We start from the raw sequence: 23009 nt of genomic DNA on the forward strand, positions 1-23009 counted from the left end.
ATAAATAAAAAGTTTTAAATTTTTCTCAAAATTTTGGGTTTGGAAAAGTTTAAAAAAATGTTGGATTTTTAGGGACGTTACAACTGGTATCAGAGCAAGGGTAAGAGTGACCTCAAGTCGCGAGCAAAACCGCCTTCAGAGGTATGATAGTTGTTATAAATTGTGAAAACATGGTTTGATGTTGGCTGAAAAATTTAAAAATATGCTAGGACTCACTATTTGTTGTGTGTGGTTGCATGTCCACATGTTTTGGATAAGACGAGTAAATGATCTCAAACTTCAACGGTATAGCGTAATTGGTCTGAGGTATACGGCTCATAGCTAGGCGCACCTCAGGCTATTTGGGTCAAATGCCCCCCCATTTGACCCACATTTATCACGTTAAAAAAAAAGACAAATGAATAGGGCACTCCCCTTCACCTCTCTCATTCTCTTTGCCGAAAGGAAGAAGAAGAAGAAGGCTCTCCAGGTACACACCTTTTTCTGTCTCTTATTGTAATACCTGTGAATTTTATCATATAAATAAACTTAAAATTTATGTCCTTAGGTTGTTACAAGGATAATTTATTGTTTTAATTGTTTATTTATACTTGAATCTCAGATATCCTATTTGGATCTTCAATGTCGGATCCATAAATACCTTATTCGGATCTTCGATAATCCGTTAAGATCATTAGATATCGGATCACGAACCTTAATGTGAATATTTAGTAATCAATTTTCAGTCAAGGGGATTAGATTTCTGGTTTTGGATCCGCAAAATCCTGGACATGAGAGATTTAAATTGGTTTGGGTCCAATTAGAGTTTCTAATTGGATCTGAGATACGCTGCTTGGAGTCCATACTAATTGGCTTGGACTCGTAAATATTAAATTTAAAGCCATGGTTCCAAGTCAAGGTACGATAAAAACTTCAGATCCTTGGATCCAGATTTATTTAAAGGGTGTATGAAGCACAATGGACCTGAGATCCATAATAAGTTAGTAGAGATCCATAATAATGTAACTGGATCCACGAAATCTTGATTTAGTTGGGTTGCATTAAAAAAAAACTAAAATATTTAATAAGTTAAACATTTAAAAATGGATCCGGATCCTTGGATGGATCCAGATATGCGCAAAACCTGGACCCGGCTGTGGTGGGTCGCGGGTCACGGGCTGGGGTTCGGTCGAACCAGACCCGCACCCACTGGTGCATGTAAAAAAAAAAGGGGTCGGACCCGGGGTCGGATCCGGACCCGAACTGGATACTCCCCACCCCATGCTTTTATAAAGCATCAGAGGGGTTAGAGTTTTCTCATTCTTGAGAAAACCCTCCCCGCCTCTGTCGCCTGCCCGGGTCTCTCCTCCCGTTCGGCCTCGGTCTCCTCTGGTAAGCCCTCAGTCTCTCTCCCTACAAGCTCCTCCACGCCCTCACCTCCCTGCGTGTGACCGGGTCGACGCCGCCGGCCCCTGCCGAGCCCTTCTCTCCCTCTCGGTCTTCACCTCCTCTCGACTCCTCTCCGCCTCTCTCTCTCAATGTCTCCATGTTCCCCTCCCGGTCTCGACTTCTCGCAGCGGTAGCCACCCTCACCGGAGCTGACCGACCTCTCCTTCGTTGTAGCAGCAATCACGTCGTCCGAAAAAGGTAGGTTTACTGTTTTTTTTTTCTTTTGGGTATTCTATGGGTTGAGCATGGGATGGGGGTTGCTGGAAATCCATAGTGAGGGGAGGATTTGGGGTTTGAAGTGCTTGGGAAGCCCCAAATCGTGAACTTTTGACAGTAGGGTTTTTGTGCTTTTGCTTAAGTATCGATTTCAATTATGCCTTGTGTTGTTGTTCGAAATTCCTTTTGGAATTTTCGATTCTGATGTAGGATCTGTTGGGATTTCGTAGCCTATCCGTTTAAATAGGTGAAGTCGTTGAGCATGACCCCTATGAGTGGGTTTAAGTTGTGCAAAAACGCAGAATCACGATTCTGAGTTTGGGTTGCACACACGTGAAGCCTTCGTTTGGTTCCCTGTTTACCATATCAGCAAACGGTGAGGGTGCACTTATATATACAGTGGTTAGTTTTGTATTTTGGCTTATACAAAAAAAAATGTGATTCTGTATAAGGTCCAGACCCTATGTCAGACCAACTTGCGCTTGTTTTTGGGCATGAAGTCTTTCTGTTAAATTGATCTCTGTAAATCAAACTCAAGATCTACTTGTTGAGTTAGTTGCCATTGGATTCCTATGTAACCTTTACTTTCAAGTTGTTCTTCTAAAATCTTTATCTGTTGGAAATTCTGTATCCAAAAGTTTCTGTGTTAGGTTATTGACCAAAAAGGTTTGCATTGTTGAGTCCAATGACAGAAGTCGTTGCCTGCACTCTGAAGAAAAGTTATGAAAGAAATGTCATTTCTTGAAATTGTTGCATGCAAGCAGACTCTACGACTTTCTTTTCAAAATTTTCATGAATTGGCCCATTGTGGATTCAAGATGAACGATAGAGCGTGCTAGTTGTAGGAGTCAGTAAGTGCACTAGATGAAATGTGTCTGGGATTTTACTGCCCATTTCAGAAAAGTGGCAAGTATATCATATTGTTTGCAGAAAACATTTTTTATCTTGCAACTGTCCTCATTTGTGAAACACAGTTAGAGAGGAACATGCTTATCTTGGCCATACCCCAGGCTTATGCAAGACCCTATGAAGGACAAATTCCTTGTTGCTTGGTGTATGTTTCACATTTTGTTTTCATTATATAGTACAAAGAGCTTTAATATATATATATATATATATATATATATACCTAATATAGGTTTAATATAAAAAACATTGAATCTGCACATTTGAACTTAACTTTGTACTACCTGTTTATGCAATTACTCAATGGTTTATAAACTCTTAATACAAAGGAATGACCGTATGTGACCTAATCATATATACTGATAGGTTCAAAATTAAGTAATCATTAGAAGTATACTTGCTAAAATGAATATCGGTTAGTGTTAATTGACTACACTGTTATGTTCTGAACAATTAGTGTTAATTGAATACCCTTTTAATGTTAATAGCATGCCTCATTAATCAGTTTGTGTCAATTGAATACCTTGGTGTATGCCGATCAGTTAATAGAAATTGTATACCCTGTGATATTCTGATTATCATACCCTGTTATACTAGCATACCCTGTTATCCTCTGATTAGATATAGTTAAACTGTATTGCAACAGTATGACCTGCTTTCACCATACTGATTTTTATTGCACCATTATGAATTGCTTTCACAACTCTGATTTTCTTGAAACAGTAGGAATTGACTTCACTTGATTAAAGTAACGTTGACTATGAGTTTTGTATTAGGTTACACCATATCGTTTACCTTTCCCTAATTGTGAATATTTGAGATACATTCTCTTGAATGTCTTGTTCTGTTAATATGTTATTGCAAAGTTTGTTTTGGTACAGGTGCATACATGATATGAATGTGTGCAACCCTGAAATTCAATTCCTAGGTCCGGGTCTTGTTGATGTGGGTGAATGTTAATATATGTTATGAATGAAAAGTTTCATGTGCCTACATTTATGGGACATGTTTGATTATCGTGCATTTATGAATCAATTTCAAGTACATGTGCATACATGAAATCGATGTGTGTTTGACATGTACAATCATGCATAAATGTTCTCATGTACTTATGAATTATGGATGAATGCATGTGTGTTAAGTGATTACATTAAAGCACTTGCACATGGATGGTGAACACATGCATATGACTGTGGTAACTCATGCACATTGTTAAATTGGTTTGAATGGATGTGTATTTGGAAGCATGTTGACCTCATTGCATACATTGCATATTGTTATGATTTTTGCATACGATGCATCGATGGTCTAAATGAATCATCACAGGCCTGGAGAGCCTTGAGCCTTGGTTTGCTTTTTCTTTGATTGTTTAAATGCATCGCAAAAATCACATTTATATTATGGTTTTAATTGTGTTGTTTTATTGATGTCACAGGTGGTAGACCGTGAACACATGGATGGTGAACACATGCACATGATGATTTGCGAGTTTATGGTTGCATGTTGATTTGCAAGCGTATGTTATTAATTTTGCATGTTGATTTGCAAATAAAATTTTATTGCACTATATTGCACTGTTTGATGTGTTTTCACGGACTGGAGTCTCGTGATGGCTCTCGCAGGGGTAGATGCGAGCTTTTGCCTTGTTTTTCATGCTGAATTGCAAAAATCAATAATTGGCTCTTAATAAAAAGATAATGAATAATAACAATGTAATATACGTTATGAGATCTTTCATCTGGAGAATGAAGATCTTAGAGTTTCGGTCTTGGAGAGATTGTGAGGATACAAAAACTCTGTGTCCTTAAATTTGGTCCCCTAAACCCGATATTGAGGTTCCTTCTCCTGACCACGGTTTTAGGGAGAGTCCATCACTTTACCTGGGGGTGGTGTGTTTGTCATAACTGTGATTGTTTTTTGTACCAAGAAAGTGAGACTTGTAGGCGTGGGGTATCTCTTGTGTCTCTGACATTAGATGTGGAGGTCTAATGTTCCGATGGATGATGCTGTTTCCTGATATCGGTCGAGGGCTAAGTTTGAAAACCTAGTAATAAAATACAAATTGTGTGTTAAGTTACCCTGGTAACCTAACTTAACCTCGGGGATTTTACCCGTTTGGTGTATCCGCGGACAACGGTAATTAAAAAGAGGAACTTAAATTGTATGCATTAAATAGGTCATGCATATGGAAAAAGAAACTTTAATGAAATATAATGAAATGTTCATGCATTGTACATAAATCATGCATATTCATGCTATACATTAGAAGATGCATATGCTATCTGTTTCCTTAATTGTTATATGTTTGGTGGATGCGTGATGTTAACTTCTAATGCATGTTAAATGCCCTGTTCTACTTGAATTGTGATTCATGGTATTGATTAATGTTCTTTTATGCCCAATAGATGCACCGTACTGTATGAATGCATACTTGAATTATGTAATTGTCATAATTGCATTCCTTTGAATCATTACATGAATTCATATATGTGGTTATGCGATATTTAAATGCTGCTAACGATGTTACCTGCTAGTTAGCTTTCGATACATTATTGACTGTCGTAGCGTAGACTTATTCTTGTATATGCTGAAAATCACACTCGGCACACGCACCACATACTTGACACATGATATACCTGCAAGAAAAATTACAGTAATTTCTACTTAGACAGTTGTAGTGTAATTCCTATAAATTTATCATTTTTCAGGTGAAGAATAGAGTTTATGAGCGACTGTGGGATGAGTTTTCGATCGAGATTTTAGATTTACTGTTCCAGGGATAGTTTGAGAAACTCTGATGTTATTATTCATTGATAATGAAATGAAACAAATGTTTTGGTCTTGCCAGGGGCGTAGCTAGGATTCATGTGAGGGGGGGGGGGGCAAACAGGGGTGTAGGAAAAAAAAATTTATTTGTGCGATAGTCGGGGGTTCGGGGGCAACGCCCCCTAAATTTTTTTTTGAGATAAAATAAAAAATGGCTACAATTATTAATAAAAATCTATTTCATATGGACAAATCAAACTATTTGCTGCAGTCAGGGCTGGGCTAGGACTGGACTGGGCTACAAAAATGGATAAAAATCTATTTCATATGGAATCAGGGCTTGGCTAGGACTGGGCTTTTAAAAAAACAAACAAAAAAAATTAACTGTTTCGGGAGGCAGGTTTGGGCTACAGCCCAGTCCTGCCCCCCTAGCTACGCCTTGGGTCTTGCTTCTCCTGTAATGTTCCAGAATACTTAACCTTATAGTATTACTTGTTTCCGCTGTTTAAAAAAAAAAGTTCTCAAAATTTGGGTTAAGATTTCGGGGCATTACACTCATTCTTTGTCTCTTCTTGTTCTTCCCTTTTCTTCTTCGGTTCTTCTTCTCCTTTTTCTTCTTTTTTCCATCTTCTTTCCGCCTTCCTCTTCTTCTTTCCTTTTTCTTCTTCTTGAATAAAAAAACTATAATTGTGTTTCTAAAGGGCTTATTTAGGTTTATTCATTGGCAAATTGCGTCTTCCAGCTGATCCAGTTACTTGTTAGTGACCTACGGAATGTTCTCCACTTATAGCTATTCTATAGCCTCTATCTAAGCATGCAAGGGAGGATGTTTAAATTGCTTTATTTTTCTTGAATTATATGCATTATCCATTGTTGATTTTTAGATGGCTTTTATCTTTTGTTGTTTGAAGGAATAAATATAACGAACATTGAGATCTGCTCAATACTAGCTACTGCAGGAGTATCGGTGTAATTAATTAACTGTAAGTCAGTTTGTCTATATGAAGATTGCATGTGATTATGTATGTACAGGTAATTGACTGTGTATGTGTTGCTTTGTGTAAAGATTGGATATATCAAATTCTGAATGTTAGTTTGTGTCATTATTTAAAAATAATTTTTTGATAGGTGGATTCCCCAATTGACTGTTTATGTGTAGGATTGTAAATTTTCATGCAAAGATTGTTTGTGTAAGTTTGTAGATTTTCATATACAAATTTCATCTCTTTTTTGTCCTTCATTTGCACTTGTGAATGTTGTAAGAGTCTTGGACAAATGCATAATTGTTAATGCTAATATGTATTATATGATGATGACATGTTGAGAAATTTAATTGTTAATGATTTTGTTACTTCATTTTTCATTGAATGCTCATATTTTATTTGTTAGATACTTAAATATATCAAGTTGTTGCGTTAATGTTACCTTTACTGTTTTACATGTTATTGTCATATTTTCCAGTATTTATTTGATATTTCATATTTTATATTGGTTGTTGCTTCATGAATAAAGCATTTTTTATTTATTTGTATTTTAGATATTTTTTAATTTTTGAAAAAGATTTTAAGAATATATTTTGAGGCTTACGCTTTACGCCTTGCTTCATTTTTGGTGGAGCGCTTTGCTAGGCAACACTTTTCACAACATTGGTTGGATGTTTAAATGTAATGTTTAAATGTTGAAAAACCACACATGTAGTGATGCTAAAAAAACTGTTATGTGAATGACATGATGGATTCTATTTTGTTTTTTGTAAAATATCCCTTTTTTTAACCATGAAAACATTAATTTTTACTTAAAAACTAATTGTTATGGGTTATTCTAATGGAAAAATTGCAAAAGCAAGTTTATTGTCATCCAAACAGCCATTTTCAGATAACTGGGTTGCGTACAGGTTAACAGCTGATACGGAGGGGACCCAACGCCAACCATGAAGTTGGACGTGAACATTCTGAGGTACCTGTCAAAGGATGACTTTCGAGTTCTTACCGCTGTCGAGATGGGCATGAGGAATGTGAGTGCACCCCATCCTTCCCAACCCTCAACAACACCCCCACCTCCCTCCCCCCTTTTCTATTCTGAACGAGGTGCTTCTGGCCTTTTTTCTTTTTCACACTTTTGCTTACTTCAAGGTGATGGGACCATTGACTGGACTAGGGTTTTGTTGTCATTATCCTTTAACGTTGAGTTTCTTTTTTATTTCCCTCTCTTTAGCACGAGATTGTTCCTGCAGAGCTCATCGATAGGATTGCTTCTCTCAAGTAAGTCTATTTATATCTTTTTTCTTTACTTATTATTTGTTAATCCAGCTCAAGTTCCTTCCGACTTGAAAATCTTTATTCATCTCTCTTGGTTCTTTGAGAAATTCTCTTGTTGCAATAAATAAAAAGAAGAAAACTACCTTCTCTTTTTCTTCTTAATTTTATGTGCTTTTTCGTTCATGTTGTGACACCAAAACCATATTCGAGTGCGGTTTTTGTCTTGCAGGCATGGTGGCACATACAAAGTGCTGAGGAATTTGCTCAAGCATAAGCTGGTGCATCATGACTCCTCCAAGTGTAAGCTTGTTTCTCTATCTCTCTATGTAGGGCTTTTGCTTTCTAAGCAAGTGGCCCTTGCAAAAATGAAACATTGCTGATAGTTCCATCTCCTTTGTCATCATCGTCTTCTACAGATGATGGCTTCCGCTTGACCTACCTTGGTTATGATTTCCTTGCAATCAAAACTCTCGTCAACCGTGGTGTGTTTGCTGCCGTTGGACGCCAGATAGGTGTCGGAAAAGAGTCAGGTGATCAACCATTTCAGCTTCTATGTGAATTCATATCCACATGTTGGTCATTGAGCGCATGCACTTCACTTAAGATTGAGATTTCTGGTAGTCTAAATGAAAAGGTTTTTGGATCCTCCACTGACATTAGCCTTCCTTCCATTTCAAAGATATATTTGAGGTTGCTACAGAAGATGGAACTGTTCTGGCTATGAAACTACACAGGCTGGGCAGGATTTCCTTCAGAGCTGTCAAATCTAAGCGTGATTACTTGTTGCATCGCAATAGCTACAATTGGCTCTACCTCTCAAGACTTGCGGCGCTCAAAGAATTTTCCTTCATGAAGGTTGCTTTTCCCTTCCTCTAATTTTTGCATTCGAGTGGACACTCTTGTTCCAATGTCAGCATCTCATTTTTATTGGCATTCAATTTTCCAGGCTTTGGAAGAACACGATTTCCCTGTTCCGAAAGCAGTGGACTGCAATAGACATTGCGTGGTTATGTCCCTAATCTCTGGATATCCACTGTAAGCTTCATTTAGCTCTTGGAATGACTTGGACTTTTTGTGTATTTGATTATTTGGTAGCTTTAGTAATCGTGCTTTTACTTTTGTCTCTATCTCTCTAATTTCCTTTTCAAAGTGTAACATGTTTCTCTCATATTCTGCTGGTTTCATCATGCCTGTTATTCTAATTCTGATATCTATTAGTTTATGCTGTATACATGATCTTATGGCTAGACATGCTGTTATTTTGTTTTTTTGCAGTGTGCAGGTAAAGCAACTGCAAAATCCAGATGTGGTTTTTGAAAAGATCATCGGTCTTGTTGTTCGTTTGGCAGAGCATGGTCTGATTCATTGTGATTTCAATGAGTTTAATATAATGGTATGCTTTTGAATGCTATCTGCTCCCTTAATAAATCATTCCATTTCGTTGTCAGTCTCCTTTGCAGAGTCACTGGTCTTAAATACTGTTAACAGGTGAAAATTCTTGACTTTAGGATTGCCTGCTAAAGTTTCATTTTGTTGACTTCAAGCATTTCCCAGCCTTCAACAACCAACTCCCACTGGGTGCAAAGATCACACATCCATTTGTATGTTATGTTGAACTTGTCTTGGGTCAAGCAAGTTCTGTTCTTAGGGCTACTTGTTACATGATCGGAAGAAAAGAGACACTTAGGACCAATTTGGATCTCATGCCACACGGAACAACTCGTTTTGTGATGGATGGTGTGTACAAAGCCTCGAGAAGCCTATTTTGATTACACCATAAGAGTCAGATATGTCCAAATGCTCATTTGGTTTGGTTGCTGAGGCTAGCTAATGGGCAGAAAAGGAACAGCTAGAATAAACCTACGACAATGGATATGTTTGGTCTAAGGAGTTATGTGAAACGGGAGTTGTCATTAATCTGTGAGAAGGGCGGTGGGGTGCAATTGTCTAGAGGCTAACAAGACAAGCAAGGCCAGTTATTCACCTGCGCTAATTAGTCATGGATTTTTTGAAGAGTGTGTCTCAGTAATGAATGAAAGAGCTGTTTGTGTGATTTTAGGAATCTGGTCTGAAGAGTTAATTTCAGGCTATGCCACAGGGATTCGGCTAGCAGGGTGCCGCACCCGCGTCGACGCGACTCGACGCGGGTGCGGTCAACTCACCCAGGATCATTTTGGTCTAATTCTCGGACTAAAAAAAATGCCAAGAAATTGTTTTTTGCCCTATATGTCACAGGGATTCTCCAACTAGGTGCCGCACCCCGCACCCGATGCGGTCAACCTGACCCTGGGTGCAGTCAACGCACCCAGGGTCATTTATGTCCAACTTTTGGACTTTATATATATAATTTTTTATATTTTTGCCGCACCCCTGCACCCAGGTTTTTTGAAAGTGCCGCACCCGCACCCATGTGACATAGATTTCAGGAAACCCAGAGAACTGTATCAAGTTTAACCTGTAATAAAGCATGTTTAGACAAACTAAAATAGTAAGGGGATTTTTTTCTCTTAAGAAAACTGCTCAACTGCCTATAGAGGAATATTTGCTATATACGTATGTATCTATTCATATGAATTCATACATATATACATGCATACATATAAAAACATACGTGGAACATAAAGTTTGTGTGTGTAAGGGAGTTGGATTATTTAAATAGTATATGAGTAGTGATGTCGTAGTGAATCTCTTTTATTCCTTGAATGCTATGTCACATGGGTGCGGGCGGGGGTCCGGCACTTTAAAAAAACTTGGGTGCGGGGGTGCGGCAAAAAAAAAAAACATATATATATATATATATATATATATATATATATATAGTCCAAAAGTTGGACATAAATGACATTGGGTGCGTTGACCATACCTAGGGTCAGGTTGACTGCACCGGGTGCCGCACCCGCACTGGCACCCACGTCGCGTCGACGCCGGTGCGGCACCTAGTTGGCCGAGTCCCTGTGACATAGCTTGAATGTGAATACATTAGTAATCAGAGTTGTGTTTGTTATTGTTAACCAAAATCATGTGCAAAGTGGAATAGGGAGCGAGTTGGTAATTTTTGCATAGGGAAGACCAATGTGAAATTCTAAATGCCATGAGCTATGTCACAAGGATACAGGTAACCTGACATGTGACACAAGTTTGACATGTGAGTTATGAAAATTTTTCAAAAATAAGGCATGGGGACACCTAACTTTTTAATTTTTTAATCAATAAAAAATGATCTTTTGATATTTTAGTACAAGTAAACCAGATATGGAGATGGCGACTAGAGTTTTAGTTTCCATTATTAGGAAATTTCAAGAGCGCGATGGATGGATATACGATAAGATAGTTTATTTACAACAGAATCGTGTACAAAGTCAACATATCTCAAACAATGCATGCAATAGGATTTATGGCTACACAAACCATTGAGGTAAGTTCCAGATATGGGCCAAGATGAACTATTATAGGTGATTTATTAAAACCATTGAATTCGGAATATGGTAAAGTAGCTCCTGGATGGGGAACTACACCCCTTATGGGTGTCACAATGGCTCTATTTGCAGTATTCCTATCTATTATTTTTGAGACTTATAATTCTTCCGTTTTACTGGATGGGGTATTTCATTAAGTTAGGTCCAGAAAAATGGGTAAGTCCTAACTTTCAATAAAAAAAAGAAATTAGGATTCAGATTTCTAGGTCATCTTATTCTGTTTGGTAGTTTGACCATGGAATTCTTTTGTTTTGGTATTTCCGGAATATGAGTGTGTGACTTGTTACACCTATTGATAGTACATAGAATAAGTCTGTCATCAGTTTTTATTGAAATATCATTAAAAATGATTAAAAACCATTAGATATTAAAATAATGTCTGCATTTTCGGGTCACCAGGGACAGGAACACACCACCCAAATGACATGTTTCCATGACAGGCCATTAGGAGGACGATACTTTGATTCCAGTATATTAGTTCTTTATTTATGAGATCTGTTCTTTTCTCTTTTATTTGTTTCTTATTTGTAGTCGATATATTTTGTTATAATTCTATGCTTTAGCTATGAGCACTGATCTTAGCTTAAATGGCGCATTTGTAACCGAAGGCTCCTTTATAGTTTTAAAGTGTTTATTGTTTACCTTGTTAGTATCTAACAGCTGTGTTTGTTTGGTAGATTGATGACAATGAAAATGTGACTATGATAGACTTTCCTCAAATGGTATCGGTTTCTCATCGAAATGCACAAATGTATGTTTCAATGGTTAACCTTTAACTAACCTTTAACTGCCTTGTTTGTTTATGTGTGCTCTCTTTGTTTTGTTTTTCTCCCTCCACGCCTGTTAAGATGTAAAAATCTCCCTAAAAAACTTGGGTTTCAGGTACTTTGATCGTGATGTTGACTGCATATACAAATTTTTCAGTAAGAGGTAATTGGACGAATACTGAGTGGTGCTTAAAAAAATGCATCTTTTTATTTACCACTTTGCCTATAGAAGCTGCTTTACAAAGTCATTTTCAGTATTATGAACTCTTATTGTTTTATCCGAGTTCCTATCAACTTAAATTCAGGTGTGATGCCTATATGCAGTTGATAGTTTTTTAGAAATTGCATGATTATCGGTAGCTGCATGAAGTGCCTTCAGATGTTCTTTGAATCTCCAATGCATTTATTTTGTTTTGTTATAAAAATATCTGTTGTGAAGGAAATTTTCCCCGTTTGCTGTATTCATCGATGCTTTTCTTGAGGTTTCTCCCAGAAGAGAAGCTAACCGAATTTCCAAGCTTGGAGAAAACTGAAAATTTAATGTTAATGCCCATATTGCCTACTTAGGTTTTTAACCTTTGACTGAATAGGCTGGTTTTACTGGTAAATTTGTATATGCTTTTCAAAGAAGGTAGGTGAATCACTAATCAGGCAACCAGGTATGCCCAGCTATCTCCATGTACATTTTTTAGCAGAAGTTGATAGAGTCAAGCTAAATGTCTTCAAGTTTGAATTGTTGGAATAGGACATCTTGGATTGCCATACAACCTTGGCTAAATCCTGTCTGACTTGGCTTGGTCGAAGATAGCTAAACCTGGTTATTTATGACTAATCCCGAGGACAATGACCAGCTATGGTGCTAGGATACTACTGTTGGTAGCCCAATTTCTATGTTAGATATAAAACTTTTTTGCTTCAATAAAGGCAATTTTAAGAAAGATACAATAAATTTGTAGAATAAAGATTCTCTAAAAATTAATTATCAGGAATTTTACAAAAAAATTGTGTTAAGAGCGCAAATGAAATTAAAATTTTCATAATGAATTGCATATTTAGTTTTCAGAAGAGAGAAATTCAGTCGTTTGTGAATAACGAGTTTGATCTCAATCAAGTTCCATTCAGGCCAAGTTTGATTGCTCTTATTTAGACTATGCTCATCTAAAGTCAATTAAGTTTAACTAAAGCTAATCATATCCACCATAATTTATTCTAATTGGTATCTCCTCCTAGGTGACGTACAATTCCCCATTGAAGTTTCACAAGTACCTAAAGTTGCTTCCACACTCTTTGGTAGGAGTGGAACCTACAATTCCATATATGATCAATATTGTAAAAACTTTTTGTAGTTTATATCAGAAGGTTTTAAGATATAGTGATAGAAACAATGAATTAAAAATTTGCAATAATTTTAACCATAAAATATAAAATATTAAATAATAAAAAATAGTATTAAATTTTTTAAATTCTATTTGACCAAACAGAACAAAAGTTGAATGAATAAAAAAAGGCAACTTAATTGCAAGATAAATAGAATTATACAATAATATAAATATAAATATATAAATAAATAAATATATATATAGTGTGTGCTGTTAATATATATGTATGTATATATATACTCATGTATATATATACATATTCATATATTTTATATGTTCTCAGCAGTGTTGTGAAAAGCGTTGAGGCGTAGCGAGGCGCTCCACCAAAAACCGAGGCGAGGCGTAAAGCCTAAGCCTCAATTTTTTTTTGAAAACTTTTAAAAAATTATAAAAAATATCTAAAAATACAAATAAATAAAGAAATGCTTTATTGATGAAATAACAACCAATAAGTAATATAAAATCTCAAATAAGTACTAAAACATATGAGATTAACATATAAAAGTAACTAAAAACTGATTACATAACTGGAAAATATATGAGATTAACCAAAAAAAGTTAAAATATACTAAGAAACTGGTTACATAACTGAAATAACTGGAAAATATACGAGATTAACCTACAAAAGTTAAAATGTATGAGATTATTCTAAAAAATATGAGATTAACATATAAAAGTAACTAAAAAAATGATTACATAACTGGAAAATATATGAGATTAACCAACAAAAGTTAAAAAAATATGAGATTATTCTAAAAAATATGAGATTAACATATAAAAGTAACTAAAAAACTGATTACATAACTGAAAAATATATGAGATTAACCAACAAAAGTTAAAATATACTAAGAAGCTGATTACATAACTGAAATAACTGGAAAATATATGAGATTAACCTACAAACGTTAAAATATATGAGATTATTCTAAAAAATATGAGATTAACATATAAAAGTAACTAAAAACTGATTACATAACTGGAAAATATATGAGATTAACCAACAAAAGTTAAAATATACTAAGAAACTGATTACATAACTGAAATAACTGAAAAATATATGTGATTAACCTACAAAAGTTAAAATATATGAGATTATTCTAAAAATATGAGATTAACATATAAAAGTAACTAAAAACTGATTACATAACTAAAAAATATATGAGATTAACCAACAAAAGTTAAAATATATTAAGAAACTAATTACATAACTGAAATAACTGAAAAATATACGAGATTAACCAACAAAAGTTAAAATATAGTAATATACTAAGAAACTGATTGCATAACTGAAATAACTGGAAAATATATGAGATTAACCTACAAAAATCTTGTTGATTATGTCTCAGAAATCTTTTTGTTATTTTTTTATGCATTGAGGCACAGAGGGCCGTGCCTCAAGGGGAGGCACGCCTTGTGTGCCTCAAGGCGCGTTTTTGATAACACTGGTTCTCAGTTTTGTAATAGTTAATGCTCTATAGGGGTATTTTTGCCTTTTCACTTGTAATAATAATAACCGTTCATTAGAAACAGTTATTTTTTATTTTTATTTGTCTTTTTATTTGGCCTCCCCTTCTTTGTTTTGTGTATAAATAGGTGATGCCTCCCCTTATTGTTTAGTGCTTTCCAAAGCATCTTATCAATAAAAGTGCTTATTCTTTTACTTGTTTGCCTAGTCCTTTGTTGGCTCTTTGTGTTGTCCCATGGTGGACTTGTGCTTATGCACTTTTGTGCTTGTATTTTGCCTTGTTTTGTCCACTCTTGGATTGGAATGTGCTTTTGCACATTGTTCTTGTAATTCCACATACTTCATTACATGGTATCAGAGCCATTGTACTCTTGGCCCTTTGGAAGGTGGCCATTGAAAGATCGTGATTCTTGGGATCGTGGTTCTTGCAGTATCTTTAGTGCAGGGGCTCTTCCGTGTTCTTTCATCATCCTTCTTCCTTCTTGCACTACAGTGGGTGTATCTTATTGTGTGAACCTCCGTTACTGTGATTTATCATTTGTATGTATGATATGATACAAGTTTTACACACTGGAGACTGGAAAATTTGTTAGGAGTGCAGGAGAACTGGAAAGGAGGACAAGGGATTTGGCTAGAGTTTGTTCCCATCCACACTATGTTAGAGCTCACTGAAACTGTGAAACCTACAGGCCTTTCTCTTAATGTAAATGTAGCAGGCTATTACTGTTTTACTCCTAATAAATCCATAAATGACCCAAGTCCTGTACTGGATTTGGTAAAAATGTACATATTCAAATCCGACCACTGCTGAAGTTGTCCAATCTGTTAAAGTAATGAATCAGAGTGCGAGTGCCAAAAAAAAAGCCTAGTGATGAAAGATGCAAAAATAAATAAATAAATAAAGTAGACTTATGTGTCAACTGTGAAGAAATGACTGACACCCATAGGTGAGATTTATGGTTAAGAATGAAGAGTATGATGGTTTTGGGAGGACACTTGTAACTAAAATCTGGAAAATCCCTTGCGTCCAATCTCACTCCACACAAGGTTATATGTCCTGTTTCCATGATAGGGAAAACGTTACTCCTTTCATTAAAATCATAACACATGTCATATATATGAGAACTTACAAGTATATGCGCAGTGTGGCAAATTCATTCTCCAACAAGTTCCATGTATTGAAGTTTGGTGACTTCAAAATTGCAACTTCAAAACTTCTTTCTTTATATTTTTTTCCTTGAGTTAAAGGTTTTAAAACTTATTGCAACTGTCAAGAGCGGCATGATAAGCCAGCCTTCCTGCCTTTGAAGAAAGCCAGAAACCTGATAGCACTAGAAGAATTGATTGCCAGTATCCCAGAATATAACAATTGATTTTTCTGTCTTGCAGGTTCAACTTTTCCTTCCAAGAGGTGGAAAATGATCAATTTGATGAGTCTGAGTTGGACACCTGTGAACATGGAAAACCCTGCTTTTCTTCAATAGCTAAAACAGCAGGTTTTTTGGATAAGGAGGTAGCTGCTAGCGGCTTTGCAAAGAAAGACCAGGATGATATTGAGATGGTACTTGTCAATCCTTATTCCTTACTGAAAGTGGATATTTATCCATAACTATTTCCATGTTTCATGACAGAGGCTGGTTACCTATGTGGTTCAGATTGAGCTTGCAAAGTTTTATTTTAATCTTCATGTAGCTGATGTTTCTAAGGCAGCAATAACGTTTTTGCTTTTTTGTGTTGGTAGTTTTTGAGATGATGTTCATATGATATAACCTTTTAGAAAGGAAAAGAAAACCGTGTTTAGAAGGTTTTCAACTTGTTTTACTATGATTTTCTTCTATCTGTATATTCTGCTTAATTAATGACTACTGTCCTATGTTGCCCATACTAGTTTTTGGAGGAAAACCAAGAGATTGTAATCCCATACATATGTTTGGACTTTGGATGCCTTGATTTAATGGTGTTGAAGGAATTAGCAAACTGATCTCTCCATCATGAGTTCACTTGCTTACAATAAATAGTAGAGCAATACCAGGCACGCAGTTCTACAGATCTGTTATTTCCTTTCTTAAATCAGACGTCGTCACAAGTATGGCAAGGCAGTTTTTGAAACACCTTTTAATGCTGGAGAGGTTGAAACTCAGTGTACGCCTATATAATTGAAATTGGGAAGGCACTTGTCTAGCCAACCTAGGGCCGTAGGCATTGTCCCACACCTAGCTAGCACCAGGTGAAGGTTGGGAACTGAGTGAATCTGTAGTCGATATTAAGGTTTTCAAAATTTTGTAACATAAAATGTCAAGAAATCATATTATCATAATTCAGTAGTTTTTGGTTTTCCTGATTTTATGGTATTGTAAATGTTATATCTTTTGATGTACATGAATGAAGGTTCATTGGTTTCTTGTAACCATTGGCATCAAAATCTAAGCATATCATTTGAAGCTTCTTTAGGGCCTCAAACTGTTTGGTTGCATAATATGATTTTGCAAATTTTACTCCCGTTTGGATTCAGGGAACTTGGATCCCAAATTCTAAATCATCATTGGGATCTTTTCCAATAAGTTGATCAATGATCTGTATTTTAATTTTGCAAAGAACCAGTTTGGTTTTATTTCAACACCATGGTTCTCTTCTGGCGCTACCTTTTCCCTTGATTAAAGTGGGCAACGAGCCAAGCTTCTCACAGGAAGCTTGGGCTTGGCTTGCTAAAAGCTCGGGTTGAGCTTGTTTACTTAATCTTCAGCTCATTTTTGAGCTTTCTTCAATTAAATGAGCTGAGCCCGAACCTGATAAGCTTGTCCAAGACTTTAGATTAAGCACACACACATTCATTACTTTTCACAAGAATAATTCATGCTCTATCTATTACTAGGTTGGCTTCTCCACCATGATGTCACAGGTTCAAATCTGTGGCACCCATGTCAATGAAATTGTATATTTCATTTTATATAATGTATCCAAGTCAGGCTGAGCCTAGCTCTCAAGCTTACTTGCTCAAGTTTTCTGAGTGGAACTTGAGCCTATCATGTATGTAATATAAGTCAAGCTCAAACAGCCAGAATTGGCTTTGGTTCATCTCATCTGCAGCTCTTATAAATGTATACAATGTATACATGTGTTAGTCCAAGCTGATGTTTGATGGGACTGCAAGCATGGGAAAAGCTTCATGAAGGACCTACTAGCAAAGCAATTCTGCTTCATGTCACCAACTTTTGCAAAGCTACTTGTCATACTTCCTCAGAAAAAGGTAGAAGACAATATAAAGTTTAAAAATGGAAAAACAGTAAGTAGAGGCTTATTAAGCCACAAAAGATAACAATATTGTGCAAACTAGCTATGAATCACAAAAGGAAACCAACACTCATTTAATAATTATAATCATAGTCACCAAAACAGATCTTGTGATCATCATAGCAAAGTGTTGTACCTGGTTGAATCGAAAACAAGTGGGTTTTCTCTGGAATAGTCTGAGGATTTTTGAAAAATAATAATGATTAAAGAAGTTAAAAAGCTCAAAATAGCTGAGTTTCTCAACAAATGCCCCAATATTAACATGATAAGCTCATTTAAAAAATTTAATCTATGTAATATTTGGACTTTTTATCAAATTTAAGGAAAAGCTTTGAGATCATGATATTTGGTGAGCATATTCAGAACAAATTGAAACATTTGAGTGGCACCGAAAACTGATATTATAATGCATAGTGGTGTGCATGTACAATTATCAGCTCATGATTCTATGCTTTCACTAGTCTTTTAGGAGGTTCTTTTAACATGTTATGTAGTATTTTAAATATATTTATAGTTATATGTGCTGAGTTGGTTTGCTTAGAAGAAAACATAAATATTTTGATCCTCTTGATTTATTGTCCATTAGTGCGGTTCATAGTATGTATTTTCAGATGGAGTTTGGACACTGTTTTTTATTTTTCTTAATATATGAATACAGTGTTCAGTTTTTTTATTTGTATTATAATAATTTGGTTTTTAAGCTCTAGTCCTTGTTTGCAAATTATATGATTGCTGGCTGGAAATTATCTGATGTAGTTACATTCTCCAGTTTATCCAAGGTGCGATTGAGGACCCAGATAATTCAGGATCTGACAATGATCTGGCCGAAGACAATGGATACATAATAGATGAACAAGTTAATTCTGCAGCCAAATCTTTGAATTCATTGCATATGAAAGCCGAGGTATTTCATGAGTTAGTTTTCTAAATCCTAATCCAGTTTTCAAGGCATTGCTGGTTCTGTGGCAAATGATGCTGGTTGCTTACTCTTGCATGTGTAAAATATATTTTGCAAGCTAGCAAATGCACTTATGGATTTGTCAATTATCTTTCCAACCTTCTCCAGAAATGGAAAACAAATGGAGAAAAAAGAAAAATATTTGTTAGCTTATGATTTGAACTGTAGTTGAAAGGCCTAATAGGAATCTAAAAAGCAGGAATTTTCGGTTGAACCATCAGTGTCCAAGTGAAGCTGATGCACATTACATCGGTCATTTTTGTAGTCCAATGTTTTAGACTAAATATAAGGTTTTTTATAATGTTTATTTGTTACATAGTTTCTCGTCTTTGTCTGCTGCAGTTGATTGAGAATAGACTTGATGACAAGCCCATAACCAATCATCATGATGATGGCTCTATAGATAAGGATAATTCTCAGGACCAAGCTTCTGCTCAAGATAACAATTCGGTGTCCTTACATGTGCATGGAGAGGTACCTATCACACGTTTAGTTAAAAAATCAAAAGTGTGTTTTTTGCATGATGCTATTTTCTTAATTTGGTTATTTTAAAGTTTTATAAAATGTTTCACTTATTTGTTACTCTGTTATTAGCATATCTGAATTTATCATTCCTATATGGCTGGTATTTTTTTTTGAAGAGAAATCAAAATATGACTTCAACTTTTAATGACAATTTGCTACAGTGGTTTCATGCTTCTAGACACATTTCTTGCTTTGGACATTTCTTGTTAGAATTCAATCTCTATGAATTTGATGAATGGTGGATCCATAGTTTTTTCTTTTTGTTTGGTTTATTTAATGGAATTCAGTAAAGCCGGTTTTAGGTACACCATTTCAGATTTTTAAATCTATCCTCTAAGGAGGAAAGCTTATTGCTTTGAGGAGAGGGTCAGTTTTAAGCATAGTCACAGATATCGGAGATATTTTCAAAATATTGCGATATTATCTGTATTTTCTGAAAACAATATTATTGGTAAAATATCATGATATTTTGAAAATATCTCCAATTTGATGATATCACAATATTATCACGAGAATATCGTGATATTCTTACGATAACATCATGTTATCATCAATTATTGATACTGTTTTTATTTATTTTCTGCATCTTAAATGTGTTTTTTTCTTTATTTTGTATTTTTTACTTATTTTTTTATTATCTAAATATGATATTTTCTTACTTATTTTTGTAATATATGTATATATATATATATATATATATATATTTGAAGCCCTGATATTTTCCTGATATTTTTTCGAGATTTATCACCAAAGCTATAATATTGCTAGAAATAGCATTGCTGAGATATAGCTGATACCGATATTTGTGACTATGGTTTTAAGTTTGACAAACAAGTGGAATGCCACTAATCCATGATTCTTTTGGCTTTCTTGAGGGATGACAAAAGTCACCGTCATAGCCAAAGTCATTGTAGCTTATCCCCAAGCTTGCCTAGCAAAAGAAGAAATGATCCTTGAAATATTTTTAAATACAACGGATCACTGCATAACAATTGGTGAGGACATCTTGTAAAAGTTCGACATTGTCAAATTAAATTAAAACTGTTTATAATTAATAATTTTCGTTTCAGTCATGTCATGCATATTGAAGCAAATAACATTGGCCAACAAACATACCACTGCAGTAACTTAAAAATATTTTGGCTTGCAAATTGAACATCTTGCTGAAAATAAGAATGATCCAAACTAGAATTGGATTTTGGAGTGGGCATGTGGACCCATGAGAGCCACATGCATTCTAGAGCTAAAAGGAATTCAGATGATTTCCCGACACCATCCCACTACTTTAGAAAAAGGGAAAAGGAGGGAAAAACTTGTCGGGATTATATGGTGTGGGAGAACTGTCCTGATCCACTTTGTGGTTGGTTGAAAAGATAAGAAAGAAAATAGGGCAGGAAGAAAGAGAAACCATGGGAGAGATGAAGACTTAGGTGTTCCTAGCGGTCCTTGAAAAGGGATTCCTCTGCCATCAAAAGGAAAAAAAACTAAAGGATTACAAGTAGGGTTGCAAACGGGTCGGATTCAGGAAGCCAAATTTGGCTGTTTCTGATCCTAACTGATCTGACTTCCCAATGTATTTTGGGATCCGAGATTCAATCCGTTTGCAACCCTAATGACAAGTTGTCTTTCTCCCAGTGAGATCAGTTTTGAGATAAATAGTATGAAATAACTTTAATTTAATTCTTATTTACTCTTCTTAGTGGAACTTTGCCTGATTTTTTGCCACAAATATTCCCCAGATTGGGGTTTCCCCATGTGAAGAAAACATCATCTCTTATTATTTGTATGGTATGTTGATTACTTGTGTTATGTTATTGTTTCTTGTGACGTTCTTTATTGGGTTTACTTATCCCATAATCACTTCAACAAGTGCAGGAGAGGAAAAAAAAATGGCAGTAAAGGCACAATGTCATTTTTCTGGTTAGGATTTTTATTTTTCTAATGAATAGGAGAAAACTCAAGAACATGAGCGCCCAGTTACCTGTACATGCCTATTGTAGTGCATAGAACTTTGCATCAACTCATTATTGTTACTCCAGTGAACCAGTGAGTTCATCCACTGGATGCTGGTGAGAAGCAGATTGCATTATCTGAACTAGATTGGAAGCTGATTTTCATGGCTTCCCACTTGCTTTTTCTATTTTAGTATAATATTTTTCATCTTATGGGTGCGGCGTTGGAATAAAAGAAGAAATTTGGAACTCTGCAAGGGGAAATATCTAGTACCATTTATGAATTCTGTTCAGAATTGTCTGGCTAAGTGATACCAAAATAACAGCCTCAAGCATGCCAAATTTGTTACAAATTTATGTTGTCTACTGTTGATTCAGTTTAATCTTCTTTGCCAGGAGGAAGTGGATAATGTTCATAGTGACGGTGACAATGGTGACGCGGTTGTAGCAACACAATTGAGCAAGCAGAGAAGACGGGCTATAAGAGCTGCTCGCGGAGGCAGAAAATCTCTTGCTTCCAGGAATACCTACAAAGATAAGGGGGGCAAGAGCTCTCACAATTCAAAAGTGCAAAAACAATTAAACTGTTGGTGACGATGCCCGTGGAAAAATTCTGGTTGGTATCATCTTTCACCCAATAGTTTTCCGGTCAGCTTCAGTCTGATACCGAAGCATGCGGTGGGAAACAAGCTCACATAGGCCTGACAAGCAGGGAGGGATGGTAAGGGTGACCTAAACGTGGAGCTCTGGTCATAATTGTTCAGTTTTGATTTTCTTCATAGTGTGTTATTGTTTGCATGGAATGTCCCTAGTTAAGTTCGGGAAAGCATTATTGTAGAAAGAGGTGGAAGTTTAAACATGTTTTTTGTTTGGTTGAGACTTTAGATATGGGAATTTTTCAGTTTTTTTTTTCAACATGAGTTGGTTGTCACTTGTTTTTACGGTAAAGATAATTGAAACAAATAATACGTCGGGAAATTGTGTTGCCACCAAAAGAAATACAAAAGTTTTCTTGAGTCCCACTTTTAATAGAAATGACCTCTGAATCTTTAATGGCGTCAGAGTGAGAATTTAAGTTGAGCACTTCTTTTTTTTTTTTAATCAGACGGGATTTTAAGACCTCTTAATATCACCAAATATCACAGTTACAATTCTTACAAATATCAAAGCCACAACAAAGAGACCAATCAATTGGCTTAAGTTTCCAGTACAATATCACCTACCCTATTAAGAGAAAGAAGCCCTTTTTACCTAAAACTGAACCCTCCTAACAACAGGAGAAGATTGCAGCGGTCATAATATTCTTATCTGTATTCAACTAATTGAAGTAACTAAATTACTTAAAAATAATGACTTCTTTTACGTGGTAACCTTTATGATCAAAAAGTTACTTTTACTTTTCAAATTTAAGTTATTAAATTATATTTTTTTTCTATTTAAAAATGTGTTTGATTCTTTGTTTACTTCCAAAATAAAACTCATTTGATCTCTAAACCACATTTATAAGCCCAGTTGTCAGACACATATCTTGTTGGATTTTCTCAGCATGAAGAAATCTCCGGATATTTTAGAAATTTTTATTTTTATTTTTAGGCAGATCTTGGTTATATGATTTTTAAAAA

General features: G+C 35.4%; 1 protein-coding gene across 1 annotated transcript; it reads left to right on the forward strand.

Annotated features, from left to right (window-relative positions):
• The first annotated feature begins 1340 nt into the window (after window positions 1-1340).
• LOC149811535 (protein serine/threonine kinase) lies at window positions 1341-22748 on the forward strand. Its single transcript, XM_089993403.1, has 14 exons — window positions 1341-1626; window positions 7211-7330; window positions 7531-7577; window positions 7804-7874; window positions 7991-8104; window positions 8254-8429; window positions 8521-8609; window positions 8850-8967; window positions 11728-11801; window positions 11933-11980; window positions 16051-16222; window positions 18722-18856; window positions 19253-19384; window positions 21784-22748. Exons 2-14 carry the CDS (start codon window positions 7247-7249, stop codon window positions 21979-21981), a joined length of 1458 nt encoding a protein of 485 aa, XP_089849529.1. The 5' UTR covers window positions 1341-1626; window positions 7211-7246; the 3' UTR covers window positions 21982-22748.
• Window positions 22749-23009: the final 261 nt, after the last annotated feature.

This window comes from Nuphar pumila, chromosome 17, assembly GCF_984573655.1.
Source record: "Nuphar pumila chromosome 17, dmNupPumi1.hap1.1, whole genome shotgun sequence".
NCBI lineage: Eukaryota > Viridiplantae > Streptophyta > Magnoliopsida > Nymphaeales > Nymphaeaceae > Nuphar > Nuphar pumila.